This window comes from Phocoena sinus, chromosome 8 (genome assembly GCF_008692025.1).
Source record: "Phocoena sinus isolate mPhoSin1 chromosome 8, mPhoSin1.pri, whole genome shotgun sequence".
NCBI lineage: Eukaryota > Metazoa > Chordata > Mammalia > Artiodactyla > Phocoenidae > Phocoena > Phocoena sinus.
The window spans coordinates 96,543,874-96,557,748 of record NC_045770.1 but is presented as its reverse complement, the minus strand read 5'-3'; the positions used below and the strand labels follow the sequence as shown (position 1 = coordinate 96,557,748).

Sequence of the window (13,875 nt, the reverse complement as noted above, 5' to 3'; positions counted from 1 at the left end):
GGAATAGAGAGGATTGGGGTTGGGGGGGAGAATGGAATAGGATGTTGATAGCCTCCATCACTCCTGTTCTGTTTGGCAGTTGATATCCTCGGTCAATGGCCAGAGTTCATAGCCTGGAGCTGATGGCACATGCTGCCAGATGGAAAGTGTTGGAGGAACTCTTTGACCATCAGCATCATGCTGGCAGTCGCAGCTCAGAGAGTGTGCCTTCAGGTGGACTTTTCTCTGAGATGGGAAGGAAGGTGCCTGGTCACGCAATACGTGGTTTGGTATAGGTTTGGTGTGAGCAGTTTGTTGTCACTAACCAGCCCTGGGTAGCAGGAATTACAGACAAAGGATTTGGCGGGGACCCATGTGGTATTGCCACCTGTCAATAAATCTTGACAAGTTTGTAAATCAGAGACTCCCTGGCAGCTGGCTTCATGTGGTGCCTCATGCAGCCAAGATTTGCTCATCAAAAATTGCAGTGGCGGCTTTGTTTTCTGGGGGCCTCTGCTTTTGTTTCTGGTCATTTGCCTCTTCCCTCACGTAAGGTCTTCTCTCACCTCTGCTCTCCAATGCCCTGTTGTTCTCAGACAACCCTCACAAAAATAGCTGAGTATCTGGTGACTCAGCTCCCTGTGGTCTCGAGGAGAAACAGCAGCTCACTGAGATCCAGGAAACATGGCCCGCCACCTCCTGTGCGGCTGTGGGAGTGGCGGAGATTCGGGTTGAGGTGTCCTGGCTCAGGGTGCTGACCTCAGTCCTGGCCCCCGGGCTGACCGCAGGTGTTGTTACCCTGAACTTTAATTCTTTATTGATGTTCTTTCAGAGGGCTCGTCTGAAGATCACACCAAATCTGCCCTCTAAGAGGAGCTGGGAGGGGTTTAGTCCAGAACAGGGAGAGGAAGAGTACTTCTGTTTGGCTATGGCTCTTTCCCACAGGTAAAGCCTAATCCCCAGAATCTTAGTGCCCCTCTAGTGATGGATTTGGGGTCCCAGTGCCTAGGCCCGTTTCCTTTCACCTGAGGTAGCACAGCCTCCTGACATGCAGTCGCTCACCGTGCAGGCCCCATCAGGCCCCTACCCTATCCAATCCTCACATTTAGGAAGGAATCACCTTACGTCACCCCCCCACAACTCATCTTTTCCTGGCTGATCCTCACAACCCACTGACTTTCATTTGTTTGCTCTTTATTGAAGAAGTTCTGTCGTTAAAGGAAGGTGACCTCAGCCTCTAGGTTAAAAAGCTGGCTTCCGTTGGAGCTTTTCTTAGTCAGCTCAAGACGGGGTGGCTTAATCACCAGAAATTTATTTTCTACCATCTGGAAGCTAGAAGTCTGAGATCAGGTGCTGGCATGGTTGAGTTCTGGTGAGGACTCCTTTCCTGGCTTGCAGACAGCCACCTTCTCACTGTGTCCTCACATGATGGAGAAAGAGAATAAGATCTCGCTCTCTCTCCTTATAAGGCCAGAGTCCTTTTGGGTTAGGGTCCCAGTCTTATGACTTCATTTAACTTTAATTACCTTCTAAAGACCCTATCTCCAGATACAGTCACTTTGGGGGTAGGGTTTCAACATGTGAATTTGTGGGGGATTCAGTCTATAGCAGAGCTCTTCAAGCACATGTGCATGCCCTGTCCCTCTTAGGAGCAGAGCTAGATTTTTTGAGTATCTCCTACAATCTCTACATAGACACTGGAGTTCTCATCAAAGGGCTCAAAGACAGCTCTTTCCCAACTCTTATCCCTCTTCCTTCACCACCGTCAGCAGCACCCCACCCTCAACCATGTGATTGGTGCTAGGTAGCTGTCTTGCATTTTGGGACCCACCACTGGCAGCCAGGCTTGCTGCCTGAGGTGGCACATCAGTATAGAAAGATAAGAGGCCACTGCTTCCCTTCTGGCAGTTTTGCCTGCGTGAGGTTGGAAGAAACTGCTTGATACTCCATTGCAGGGAAAGAAGGAACCAGGAGAAGATTGGCAGCCCAGAGAACTTGATGGATAGAAGCTCTTCTCTGTGCTGTCAGCAGTCCAGCCCATCGCTGCTGCAGTTTTTCTCCTCCTTCCCCCAGGAGAAGTTTGTGAGCCCTCCCGGGTCATCTTCTGCTCTCCCAGTTGCTTGTCCAGCCTCTACGTGGCAAAGGAGCCTCTAGGGCCAGAATAGAAAGAGATGTGGGCCTCTCTGGCTCAGCGGGAGCTTTTTCCTGCTTAGACTTCTGAGCTCCAGGCAAAGTAAAAATGTCAAGGTGCCCTCATTTTCCTTTCTCCTGATGCCGTGGCTGTAGGGAAGACCCAATGGTGAGAGCCTGCACTCTCTGTTTCTGAGCACTAAGCACGCCCTTTAGACAGGGCTGTCTGTGGCACCTAGTGTCTCCAGGGCCATCTTAGCTCCTTTCTCATATGTCTGACGTACACGCAGAACTCACTACCTGACTGGCATGGCTATTTTTTAGCTCTTCTTTAGCCCCAAAGAGGAGCCAGTTAGGCTCTGGGGGATGGAAGAGGCTAAAGCCACCGCTCCAGGCTTTGGGGCTGTTGGAGATTTGTCTGGTCTGCCCTACACTGAACATCCTGATGCAGGAATATCTTTGGTCCTGGCCTCAGCCCAGCCCCAGGAGAGGAAGGAGGGAACTGCAAGGAGTTCTGGCCGTTCCGTATCTAATGCCTTCCACCTTTTCTCCTTCCCAACTGATTTTCAGGGCCTTAAACTCTGGTGTTGAGTACTACTGGGACCAGCTGAATGAGACTGTCTTCACTGTTCACTCCAGCAGCCGAAGCAGTGAGAGGCCTGGGTGAGTTTGTGAAAGAGGAGGCCCGCCCTCCCTTCTGCAACCAGTGGGCTCTGGAGCAGTGCCCTCAGACTGTGCTCCAGGGCTCTGTAGCTGCCCGTCCTCAACCAGAGCAGCTCCTCTTTGATCTGCTTCATGCATTGAGCTTTTGCATGTGATTTTTTTCGAGAAGAGTGTTTCATGGCTTAGAAAGAGAACAGAACCTCTGCCCTCAGAGCCTTGATTTAAGACAGGCTAGGATACCGTCTAGCCCTCTCATTCTGGCATGATATCTGGGCGAGCTGCGGTGAGGAGAGAGGAGTGGACACTGGAGAGGGATGCCCTCCCTAGGAAATTGCTTGTGGGCAGTCTCCCACATGACCCAGGCCTCAGGGTCCAAGCTGCCCAGAGCTGCAGCCCTGGGACAGACCCTCCCCAGGAGCAAGTGAGAGAGTAGGAACCTGGTACTGATCCTCTCATCACTTAATTCATTAACGAAGACTGGAACATTTTGAGAAAAAGTCCTGGGTCAATGATAAAGCCAAAGCAATCACTGCTTCCTAGAGGGAGTACAGGGCACAGCCGGAGGAGTAATCCCCAGAAGCAGCTACAAATAGGAGTGGCTGGTGACTGTCTTGAAAGTCCTGGGCTCCCTCTGCTGCCAGCTTGAGCTGTCCTGAGGGTCAGTGCCTAGGAAATGCCCAAGGAAGGGGGCGTATAGCTTGGGGCCTGGGCCTTACTCATTGGCAGCTGGCGCTCCCTGCTTTTAAGGGTCTATTTTCAGAAGGCCCCAAAAGAGGATCCCAGAGCAGCCTCACAGGAGTCCTGGTGCTTTTCCTCCAAAGTGGACATTCAGTGGAAGTTCCAAGAATTTAAACTGGAATCTTGTCAGCATTATAGTTAGAAAGAAGGAAAAGCTAAAGAGAGAAAGGGCCCTCTTGGGCTGCTCACCCTTTTTCCCGTGGAGCTCAGCTAGTGGCTTCCCGAATCTAAGGAAGCGTCTTTTAAGATCAGCCATCTCTACCTCCCCAGAAAGGCCCTCGTTGTTTGAGTGACTGGACCAGCTGGGTTTGCAAAACTGGACGGTTCTGCGCCTCCTTTCATTGTCCCGGGGTGTGGACTGATCTGGAGGAGAAAGGACACAGGCGAGTTCACCGCCGTCGGGAGGCAGCCGCGGGAGCGGGCCTCTCAGCCTGCAGGCCTTGGTCCAGGCTGTGCCCTGGGGATTGGCATGGAGCACGCGGAGCTGTGTGTGGTGTGCTGTCCCCAGCCCTGCCCGACTCCGCTCTGCCTTTCTCTCCGTAGCACCAGCAGAGCCACATGGAGGACAGACAGAGACATGGGCCTCATGAATGCAATTGGGCTGCAGCCCCGGAACCCCACCACCTCAGTGACATCTCAGGGCACCCAGACCCTGGCCCTTCAGCTGCAGAATGCCGAAACACAGACAGAGAGGGAGATCCAGGAGCCGGGGACAGCAGCTTCAGGTCCTGGTGAAGGTAGGAGCCATGTAACACTAGAGGGGAAATGAGGCCGGGAGAGTGGCGTGGAGTGGGGGCTGGGACCATTCTCACCCCTCCCTGAGGCTCCCGGCCCCTCCACACGGACAGCTGGTGCAGGGCGAGCACCACTGCCGTCAGGGTGAGTGCCCCTCACGTGGTGGTGCCTTCTCGGGCAGGAAGGTCATTCCGCTGATCTGGGTCACTGCTCCGGCAAGCCGAGCTGCTCTCACAGCTTTGCTCAGTCCCACCAAGGACCCTGATCTCCTTATCCTCTAAAACTTGGAGGACCCAGGGTGTTCTTCCGGAGAGAGAGCACAGAGAATCATCTAGATAGAGAAGGCTCCCTGCTGTGAGCTCTCGTTCCAGAGACACGCACCCCAGGCCTCGGGCTTCCAGGACCACCCCACAGGGTAGCTTGTCTCCCCCTGCCGCCAGCTTGGCGGAGTCGGGACTGCCACAGGTGAGGCCCTCACACACCCGTGCTTCATGGCCATTTTGACTGCAGCCTGGCACGCAGTCAGCCCCTTCCTCTCACCTATTGCAGGTGTGGCTCAGCCAGCTCCGCCCTGCCTCTGCGCTGGCCTCACACTGCTAAGAACCAATTAGCACTTCCCAGCGGTAGCGCTTGAGCCCCTTTGGAGTGTGTTGGCAGCTGTGTTAAATAGGCTGTTCTCGCTCAGTCACTGTCCTTACCCCCTACCCCAGCCCCTGGCTGCTCCAGGCTCCAGACAAGGCAGCCTCCAAACAGACCCACATTTCCTAGGTCCGTGTTAAGCCATTTGCTCAAGAGAGACCATGAGAAGAGAGGACAGGTGTGCATCGGGCAAGGAGTAACTAATCTGCCTGTGTCACCTCCAGGGAACAGCTTTCCAAACTGCAGCCCCCCAGCAGGGCACTGTCCCTGTCGCTGCCATGAACTGACACTTTTTACAGTTAAGTCCCTTCTTGGTCTGTGGCCCAGGCCACCTCCTACATCTGTTGGGTGGAAGCCCCTTGGTGTAGAGGTAGCGGCTGCAGCAGCCCAACACAGCTCCGAGCCTCACTGAAGAGGAGAGAGCTGGAGTTCCTCCAGCCAGCCCCAGGCGGAAGTCCTTGTCTGAGGCGGCACCCCTGCCGCGATCTCGTGGCCATTTACTGACTGTCTCCCATGCATTAGCCGCTGGGGTTGCAAAGACAGATAGGCCTTGGTCCTTCCCCAAGGAACTGGACATCTAGACAGGGAGGCAGGCACCCAGCAGGTAATTGCTTCACACGATAAGGACCTCGGGGCCACGGAGGAGGGGGGCCCACCTCCCAACTGTGGGGCTCGGGGAAGGCTTCTGGAGGAGGTGACCCTGAGCTGAGTCTTCAAGAATAAGTAGGAAAATGTCAGGCCAAGTGGGATGGGGGCAGGGGGCAGGCATTCCTGGCAGAGGGGACAGCAGCTGCAAGGGCACCAAGTTCAAAAACATTACCGTCTGCACCGAGGACCACTCACTAGTGGGCTCTTGTTCCTGGCCTGTCATCGCGTGTTGAGACTGAGGCTGGATGAGCAGGAAGGGCAGATTACAGGGATCTGGGTCAGAAGTGAGGCCTTCAGCCTGAAAGTGAAGTGCAGCAGGGGCTCCCCACTTGAGGAGAAGAGCATCCACTGGTGTTTTCACCTCCCAAAGAAGCCTCTGATATTTCTTGATTAGCATCAGCTTATTTCTGGCCTCCAGTCAATTATAAGTTCCTTTCTTCCTGTTTCGGGATGCAGATGATGGGCTGGCAGGAGGAAGGAGGTTCTGTTTTCCAGTTTGAGACCAGAACCTGATTCACTCCCAGTCTCTCCCTGCAAAGTAGAACAGGTGATGGAGGGTGAGCCCTTCAGAGGCCAGAGGCACTCTTCAGCAGAGGCAGCAGTTGAATAGGCTGTTCTCTAGAACGGGAGCCTTGGCAGGGTGGTTCAGGATGGCTCGCTGCATCTGTCTGGCTTGGTGAACTTTGCCTGGAGCTCTGGACCTCCAGCTCTGAAAGGGACAGCATCATAGTCCCTTTCAGAAAACCCCACACCTAGAAAGGAGTATGGGGAGAAGATGTGTGGGGCGTTGACCAATGGGTGTGACTGGCCAGCCTTGTCCCTCCTGGGGCCAGGAGCGTTGTTCTGAGGTGCTTACCCCACTGACCACCGTCCACTACTGCTGCTCTGGTAGGGGGACCAGGAATCAAGAGTCTTCTTGGGCTCAGACTTCCTTCCTGGTCCGCTTTCCCCATCTGGCAGGCAGACACAGCAGCGACACACACACACAGGCACGCGCACACGCACAGACAGACACACACACAGACACACACACACACACACACACCCCTACCTGCCTTCTGTCTCCCAGTTGGCAAAACTACTAGAGGAAACCACTCATCAAGTTGGTTAACTCTTCTGGGCTTAGCTAGAAGGTGGGGCTGGTTGGGGGGTACCCCCTCTGCACCCCTCCACACACCAGGGCCCAGTCTATTAGTCTGGGCAGCCAGCTCCACTTGTGGTGATTACCATTCTGTGGACTGGCCCTTTCCCACTGGTTAGCACTGAAGGGTCCCAGGCTACTCATTTTCATGTTCTATGAGAATTTTATTAAAATCTGTTCAGTTCTGTCTAGGACTTCCCGGAAGAGCCGTCCACAGGGGGAGTTTGCAGGTATTGGCTTTTTTACTTGTCCAGCTTTAAAGCTTCCCTACCCTGTCACTCAGAAAGGGAGGGGAGGCATTCCCTGGGCTCGCTGTTTGCTCCCAGCTCTGATACAGTGCCTGCCTGGCACACAGTGGGTGCTCAAGAAGTGTGTGGAATGAGTGAATTGAGGAGAGGCAAGGCCCTGCCTCTGAGCTTGGTCTGTGCTGCACTATTTGGGGAGCCCATGGCTCTGCCTCTGACCACTGAGAACGGTTGCCTGGACCTTTTTGTTGTCTGGTGAAGATGACAGACCAGCTGGGCCAGGGAAGAACAAATGTGAAAAGGGAAGGAAAGGGTGCCCCCTGAGGTCAGGAAGGGCAGCTCCTCCTCTGATGCAATCTGGCTTCCCTCTTCTGGGCAGTGAAACCCCCAGAACTGGGCATTATGGGAAGTTACTGATCCCATTCTGGCCTCTGTATCCAGAACGTACCTTAGAACTTGCCAAGGAAATGATCTCATGTCAACACTAAATCAGTTTACCATTTTTCAGAGACAAAAAGAAATGCTTTTGCTACAGGGAAGGAGACAGCAGAATTAACCCCTGTGGCCGCCACTGCTCCTGGAGCTAATAGCTTGGATCCCTAACCATGGCTGCCACTTCTCTCAGGCCCCAGTGTGTTTTCCTCTTGAAGAATGTGCTGGCTGCCTACCTTGGCTCGCAGCCTTGACTTAGAGCTCCCAAGAGACAAGCACAGCTCACAGCTCTCTAGGCTGAAGCTACCTACACCCAGCCCTGAGGAAATCGTTCGTGTATACATTTTAAACTCTTCTATCCCATCTTTCGTGAGTACTTACTTTATGTCTGGTATTGTATTAGGCGCCATGAATCCACAGGTATTGCAAAGGGAATCTGATTCAGAGATGAAGCCGTGTCTCTACCCTCAAAAATAAGTCCAGAAAGGAAACAGACATATAACTGTGTCCCCATAGCAAAAGGGTAACATGTGACCGGTTTTCAGAAGCCACCTTAAGTCTGGAACGCCTGTAGGCAGCCTGGGAGCCCTTTATTCACCCACACATTCGACAGGTAGATGCCAAGTGCAAGCCCAAAGATGAATAAAACTTAGTCCGAGACCGTCAGGAACTTAGAGCCCAGAGGGAGAGAACTCTGACGCAGAGAGGTGTGGGTCACTGTGGGGCCCAGAGCAGGAGCAGCCACTCCCAGCTGGGGACCTTGGAAGGCAGGGTGAGGGAGGTGGTACTTGTGTTGGCCCTTGTAAACAAGTGGACTTCGGATGTGGGGAAATGGGCAGGTGCGTGGCAGGTAGAACACCCACAGTGTGTGCAGGCAGGGGCGCTGGGCACACAGCAGCGCTGAGTCTCTGGGTTCAGGAAGGGGGATGGTCAGGGAAACAACTAGGACCTGACCAGAGAGGGCCCTTAAATGTCACGGTGAGAACCTTAACTACTTGAGGACTCTTGGAGCTGCTGGGTTTTAAACCGAGTATGGACTTAACCAGAACTCAGTGGATCAGAGCTGAATTAGAATGGTAATAGCAGCAGCATGGAGGCTGGGTGGAAAGGGGAGAGAGAAGCAAGAAGACCATTTAGGAAAGACAGCCACAATTGCGGTGAGAGGTGGCCAGGCCTGGAGCCACTGGCACAGTGAGAAAGGACAGGAGGTCCCAGACCCGAGTGCCAGCAGCAGGGCAGGACCTAGCTGTGACAGCTCCCCTAGGGCCCCAAGGCAGACCTGCCCCGCCCCTCAAAGTGATCTACAGGAAAAGAGCTGATAGTTCACCGGGCACAGCCCAGCCCACTGAGCTCCAATGCCAGCAGGCCGTGGGCCAGCCTACTGCATACCCCAGGCCGGGCTGGGGAGGCCCTCAGTGCATAGCGTTCTTGGAAAACTGTGGCAGTGGCAGCACAGGGAGGTCCCCATGGGCCCTCTCCAGGTAGCCCTTTTGGCTCACAGGGTAGAAGCTGTGCTGGCACCAAAGCCCTAGGTTGACCTTTCCTCTTACCCCTACCCACTGCTGAACAGCTTTTCCCTTGAGAGAAGTACTCTGAGAGCCCTTCAGGTTCTCTTTCCTTCTGCCCTGGGAGTTGGCACTGAGCTGTATGAGGGGGAAGCATGTAAGGGCAGCTTGCCTTGAGGGGTTGGAGGTGGGAGGGTAGAATTTACTAGAAAATCTGGAGAAAAGCAAGCTGGACATAAGTGAGAGCCCAGGCGGAGTCCCTACTCAGTGCTGGGGGGAACTGTCTCACTGAGACCCAGAGGAAGAACTACCAGCACATGCCTGCCAAGCACTCCCAAGGAGGGAAGAGATCTAACGGGACTTCGATGCAGCTAAGCTGCAGAACTGGCTGCCTGGAAATCTAGCTCTGACAAGGTGAGCAGAGAGAAGGCACTGGACAGTGTGGGAGCAAAGAAAGTCTTGCAAAGATAGCTGTTGACAACAAGTACCCCCCCAAAAATTCAAACCTCACCATCAAAGCTGCCCAGACTGCAGAATCCCAAAGTGGCCAACAGGTAGCCAAAGGAAACAAATCCGTACATAGTTTGGTAGAGCAGCCCTGGCAGCCTGGGAGCCTTGATCATAGTTGCCCACAGGCTTGGACTGCATGTCTGCCCAGTGGGGGCTGAACACAGGCTGGAGGAAGGTCCCTCAGGGTGGGGCTCTTCCTGCAGAGTCCAGGTTATTCACAACAGCCACCATTGACTGAGCACCCGCTGTGTGTCAGGTGTGTAACGGGCATTATCTCATTCCCTCTACCCGACAGCTTGCAGGTTGGATGTTTCATCCCTCTTTTGCAAGTCAGAAAATTGAGGGGTACTTCCCTGGTGGTCCAGTGGTGAAGAATCCGCCTTCCATTGCAGGGAGACACGGGTTCAATCCCTGGTCGGAGAACTGAGATCCCACATGCCATGGGGCAACTAAGCCCTGATGCCACAACTACTGAGCTCGCGTGCCTCAACAAGAGAGCCCGCGTGCCTCAACAAGAAAGCCCGCGTGCCACAACTACAGAGCCCACATGACCTGGAGCCTGCACGCCACAGCTAGAGAGAGAAAACCCGCATGCCACAGCTACAGAGAAGCCCGTGCACCACAGCTAGAGAAGCCTGCACACCGCAATGAAAGGTCCCGCGTGCCTCAACGAAGATCCTGCGTGCTTCAGCTAAGACCCAACGCAGCCAAAAAAAAGATAAAAGAAAACAGGAATGTGGGTGTCAAGGGACTTATCCTAGGTCACACAGCTAGTGAGTGGCAGAACTAAGGTCTGAGCCAAAGCCTTGTCTGCTCACAGACAAGGGAATACTCAGGCTTTTGGGGAAAGAGCAGAACCTTCTCTCTTCCTCCCTAGAGGTGCAGACTGAAGCCTCCGGCTGGGGCAATTGGCTTCCTGTAGTGAAAAATGAGGGTATCAGGCATCCAGCCCCGGGAGAACAGTATGTGGGAAATAACTTGGGAAAGTTGGTGAGTAAAGTGGGACAAGAGGAGAAGACAGAATGCCTTCTAGAGAACAGTTAAAAATCGTCTTCCTCGAGTGCTTTTAGGAAGTGACATAAACAGAACAACAATGAAGAGAGAGAGCACAGCTTTGAAACGGAGCAGAGCAGACCATTTGCCTTCTAGCCACACCCCGTACAGTGCCCTCGCTTTCCAAAGACCAGGCAGTGCCCTGTTCCAGGGCCAGGTCTACCAGGTTACCCAAGACAGGGAGGAGCAGACACAGCCAGCTCTCTGGGCTGCCTGCATTAGCTGCATGACCAGTCTGCCTGTGGTATCCAGAGGGTTAAAACCAGACTCCCAGCTTCTGGTCCAGCCCTGCCTCTTAACCAGCTGAGCAGCCTCGGCCACCTAGGCCTCAGTTTCACCACCTGTAAAACAGAAGTACGAATTACGATTGTTTGGGGAGTCTTATCTAGTTTTCAAGTCCCTGACTTATTCTTTTTTTTTTTTTTAATATCTTTATTGCAGTATAATTGCTTTACAATGCTGTGTTAGTTTCTGCTATTCAACAAAGTGAATCAGCTATATGTATACATACATCCCCATATCCCCTCCCTCTTGAGCCTCCCTCCCACCCTCCCTGTCCCACCCCTCTAGGTCATCACAAAGCATCCAGCTGATCTCCCTGTGCTATGTAGCAGCTTCCCACTAGCTATTTTACATTTGGTAGTGTATATAAAAGTCCATGCTACTCTCTCACTTCGTCCCAGCTTACCCTTCCCCCGCCCATGTCCTCAAGTCGGGTCTCTACATCTGCATCTTTATTCCTGCCCTGCCACTAGGTTCATCAGTACCATTTTTTTAGATTCCATATACGTGCTTTAGCATACAGTATTTGTTTTCCTCTTTCTGGCTTCACTCTGTATGACAGACTCTAGGTCCATCCACCTCATTACAAAGAACTCAGTTTCGTTCCTTTTTATGGCTGAGTAATATTCCATTGTATACATGTGCCACATCTTCTTTATCCATTCGACTGTCGCCTGACTGATTCTTGAAGTGAGGGATTGGCCCTCTTCTTGTTTCTGCTTTTAGCTAGAATCCCCCAGTTACTACTAGCGGTGGCCTGCCTAACTCAGAGGCCCAGGCCAGCAGTTAATTCCCTCCCTCCTGCTTTGTGCCTTCCAGGCGAGGGCTCGGAGTACGGTGCCAGCGGGGAAGACGCTCTCAGCAGGATCCAGCGGCTGATGGCGGAAGGGGGCATGACAGCCGTGGTGCAGCGGGAGCAGAGCACCACCATGGCCTCCATGGGTGGTTTTGGCAACAACATCATCGTCAGCCACCGTATTCACCGCAGCTCCCAGACGGGCACCGAGCCTGGGGTCGCGCGCGCCCCCTCGCCCCAGCCCTCCACCTCTCGGGGACTGCTCCCGGAAGCTGGGCAGCTGGCAGAGCGAGGCCTGAGCCCCCGGACAGCCTCCTGGGACCGGCCTGGTACCCCTGCGTGGGACCCACCCCAGGCAGCCCTGCCCGCCTCCTCCCCCGTCCCCCTTCCCAGCACTGAGGGACCAGCCCTGCACTGCGACCTCACCAATAACAACCACCTTCCCGGTGGTGGGGGCAGCAGCCTGGGGGAGGCTGCGGGCCCCAGTGGGGAGCCACGGAACAGGTAGAGACGTGTGTGCACTGGTGCCTCCCCTCGAACCGCTGAGCAGAAACCGGACCTCACAGCTGACTGGGAACTGTATGCGCAGAAGAGCCGTGGGCTGTGGAAACAGGAAACAGGAGCAAGAGGGTGGAGGGTTGAGAGGGAGTCCGAGTCAGCCAGTGTGAGGCAGTCAAAGGGGCAAGGCTTGCCTCCAGGGACTAGAACCTTCTAGGATCTGGAGCCCAGGGGAGCCACAGACTGCTGCGCTCAGTGTGAATGGAGGTGGAAATGGGTATCCCTGCCATGAACCCCCCTTTCTCCTGGAAACAAGGCTCAAGGGACTCAGCCCTGGGCAGAGAGCCCTCAGAAGGGTGAATAGTCTTCCAGATCTGGGCCAAACCATCCTGGACGGTGGCCAGTGGGCCAGCTTCTCGCTGTTCACCTGTTGTGCAGGCAGAGCCACTAGGAGCCCTAGTGCAGGAGGAGCAGCCTGGCTCCCAGAAATCAGCTCCATTTCTGAGCCTTCCAGAGCTTCAGCCTCTCTTGATCATCTTACCCCACAGAGACCACAGTCAGGGGTCAGGCCAGGCCTCCAGATTCCTGAGGACAGGGACTTCCTGCACTTAACTGTTGGGGAACAACCATGGAGTGAATGGGGCAGCCTGCTTGCCTGAGACAGGATGGGGGTCAAGGGATGGTGGGCAGGTCCTCGCTCAGGAGTGGGGGGTGTAGGCTGGCCAGCCCCCAGCGCTTGTCCACCAAGCTTCTCCTTCCCCACCACCCCCCAAGGCCCTCAGAGCAGCACCTGTGGGTATCAGTATTAGCTGAGCCTAGGCCAAAGCCAGCCCAAGGCTGGGGGAGGGGATGAGACTCCAGGTCAGAATGTGAGGTCTTGGTCTGTGATTTAAGGTGTTGCATGTGGAATCTTGAACTGTACATGTAGTTTCTAGTGGAGAAATTGAGGCTCTGATTATTTTGTTTTTAGTATGAAAATGTGATTTCTTTTCTGTTTGTAACTCATCATAGAAACATTGTGGTGGGAGGAGAGGGGATAGTCTGACTGCTAATGAGGGAAACACCAAAGATCTACATCATTAAAATGATGACATGCCCCTCACCAGTCTCCTCTCTGTTTGTTTCCATGGGGGTTGCGGGGGTGGGGTAGTGTTTGGGGGGCTGGGAGAGGACATTGAACTGAGCCGCCCTGGTTCTCCCAGGCACTGTTTCTGGTGCTGCTGTCCTCCTAGGTGGGGAGCCCTGTGGTGCCTCAGCAGAAGCCACTCAGGTAAGGGCTGCCACCTCTGCTTCATGCTGCGCCTGTGTGCCTTCACCTCCTGCTTCCCAGGGGCCTGCTAAGGACTGGAGCAACCTTCACAGTAACAGGTGGGTAGGTAAGAATGATCTAAGGTTGCTCGTCATGATTGCTTCCTACCCAGGATGATGGGCCTGGAGTGAAGATGTAACTGGCCAGAAAGCTGGCTCCCCTGCAGTCCTGGGAAAGCGCCCATAATGGGTGTCTGGGTGAGCCAGCAGGGAGCTTGGCCTTATCTACAGGCATCCCCCAAAGATGCCATTTGCTGGCTGCTCAGGTTTCTCTTTACTTTGTGTCAGTACAGCGGCTGAGGGGTGTGCTGTGGTCATGGGCCTTGGACACTTAGTTTTAAGTCAGTTAGAAAGCGGAAGAAGGATGTTTGACCCTGCTCTCGCAGAGGCATACAGGGAAATCAGAGCCACCGCAGGGCTTTTTGCCAGCAACAAGTACTTCTTGAGTAACTTTTGTGTGCTCAACTCTGTCCCAGACACTATGGGGCATACAGAAGTATAGGTTCTGCCCCAGCGGAGGAAAACCAAAAGATAAATGGGCAAGCAAATAATACAAAACACTGTTAAGAGTTA

The 13,875-nt window shown here is 54.0% G+C and overlaps 1 protein-coding gene across 14 annotated transcripts in view; it reads left to right on the top strand.

The window, feature by feature from the left end:
- Positions 1 to 13,096, top strand: part of AMBRA1 (autophagy and beclin 1 regulator 1) — a 175,558-nt gene extending 162,462 nt beyond the window's left edge. For 13 of the 14 annotated variants that reach the window (XM_032639180.1, XM_032639179.1, XM_032639170.1 and 10 more), the window contains 3 exons: positions 2,680 to 2,772; positions 4,054 to 4,247; positions 11,520 to 13,096. In XM_032639180.1, the coding sequence (XP_032495071.1) occupies positions 2,680 to 2,772; positions 4,054 to 4,247; positions 11,520 to 12,004 (772 nt within the window). In that variant the 3' untranslated portion in view covers positions 12,005 to 13,096. Of the gene's footprint in view, positions 1 to 2,679; positions 2,773 to 3,780; positions 3,894 to 4,053; positions 4,248 to 11,519 lie in introns of those variants that run through there. The other variant, XM_032639183.1, reaches the window with a different exon arrangement.
- Positions 13,097 to 13,875: the final 779 nt, after the last annotated feature.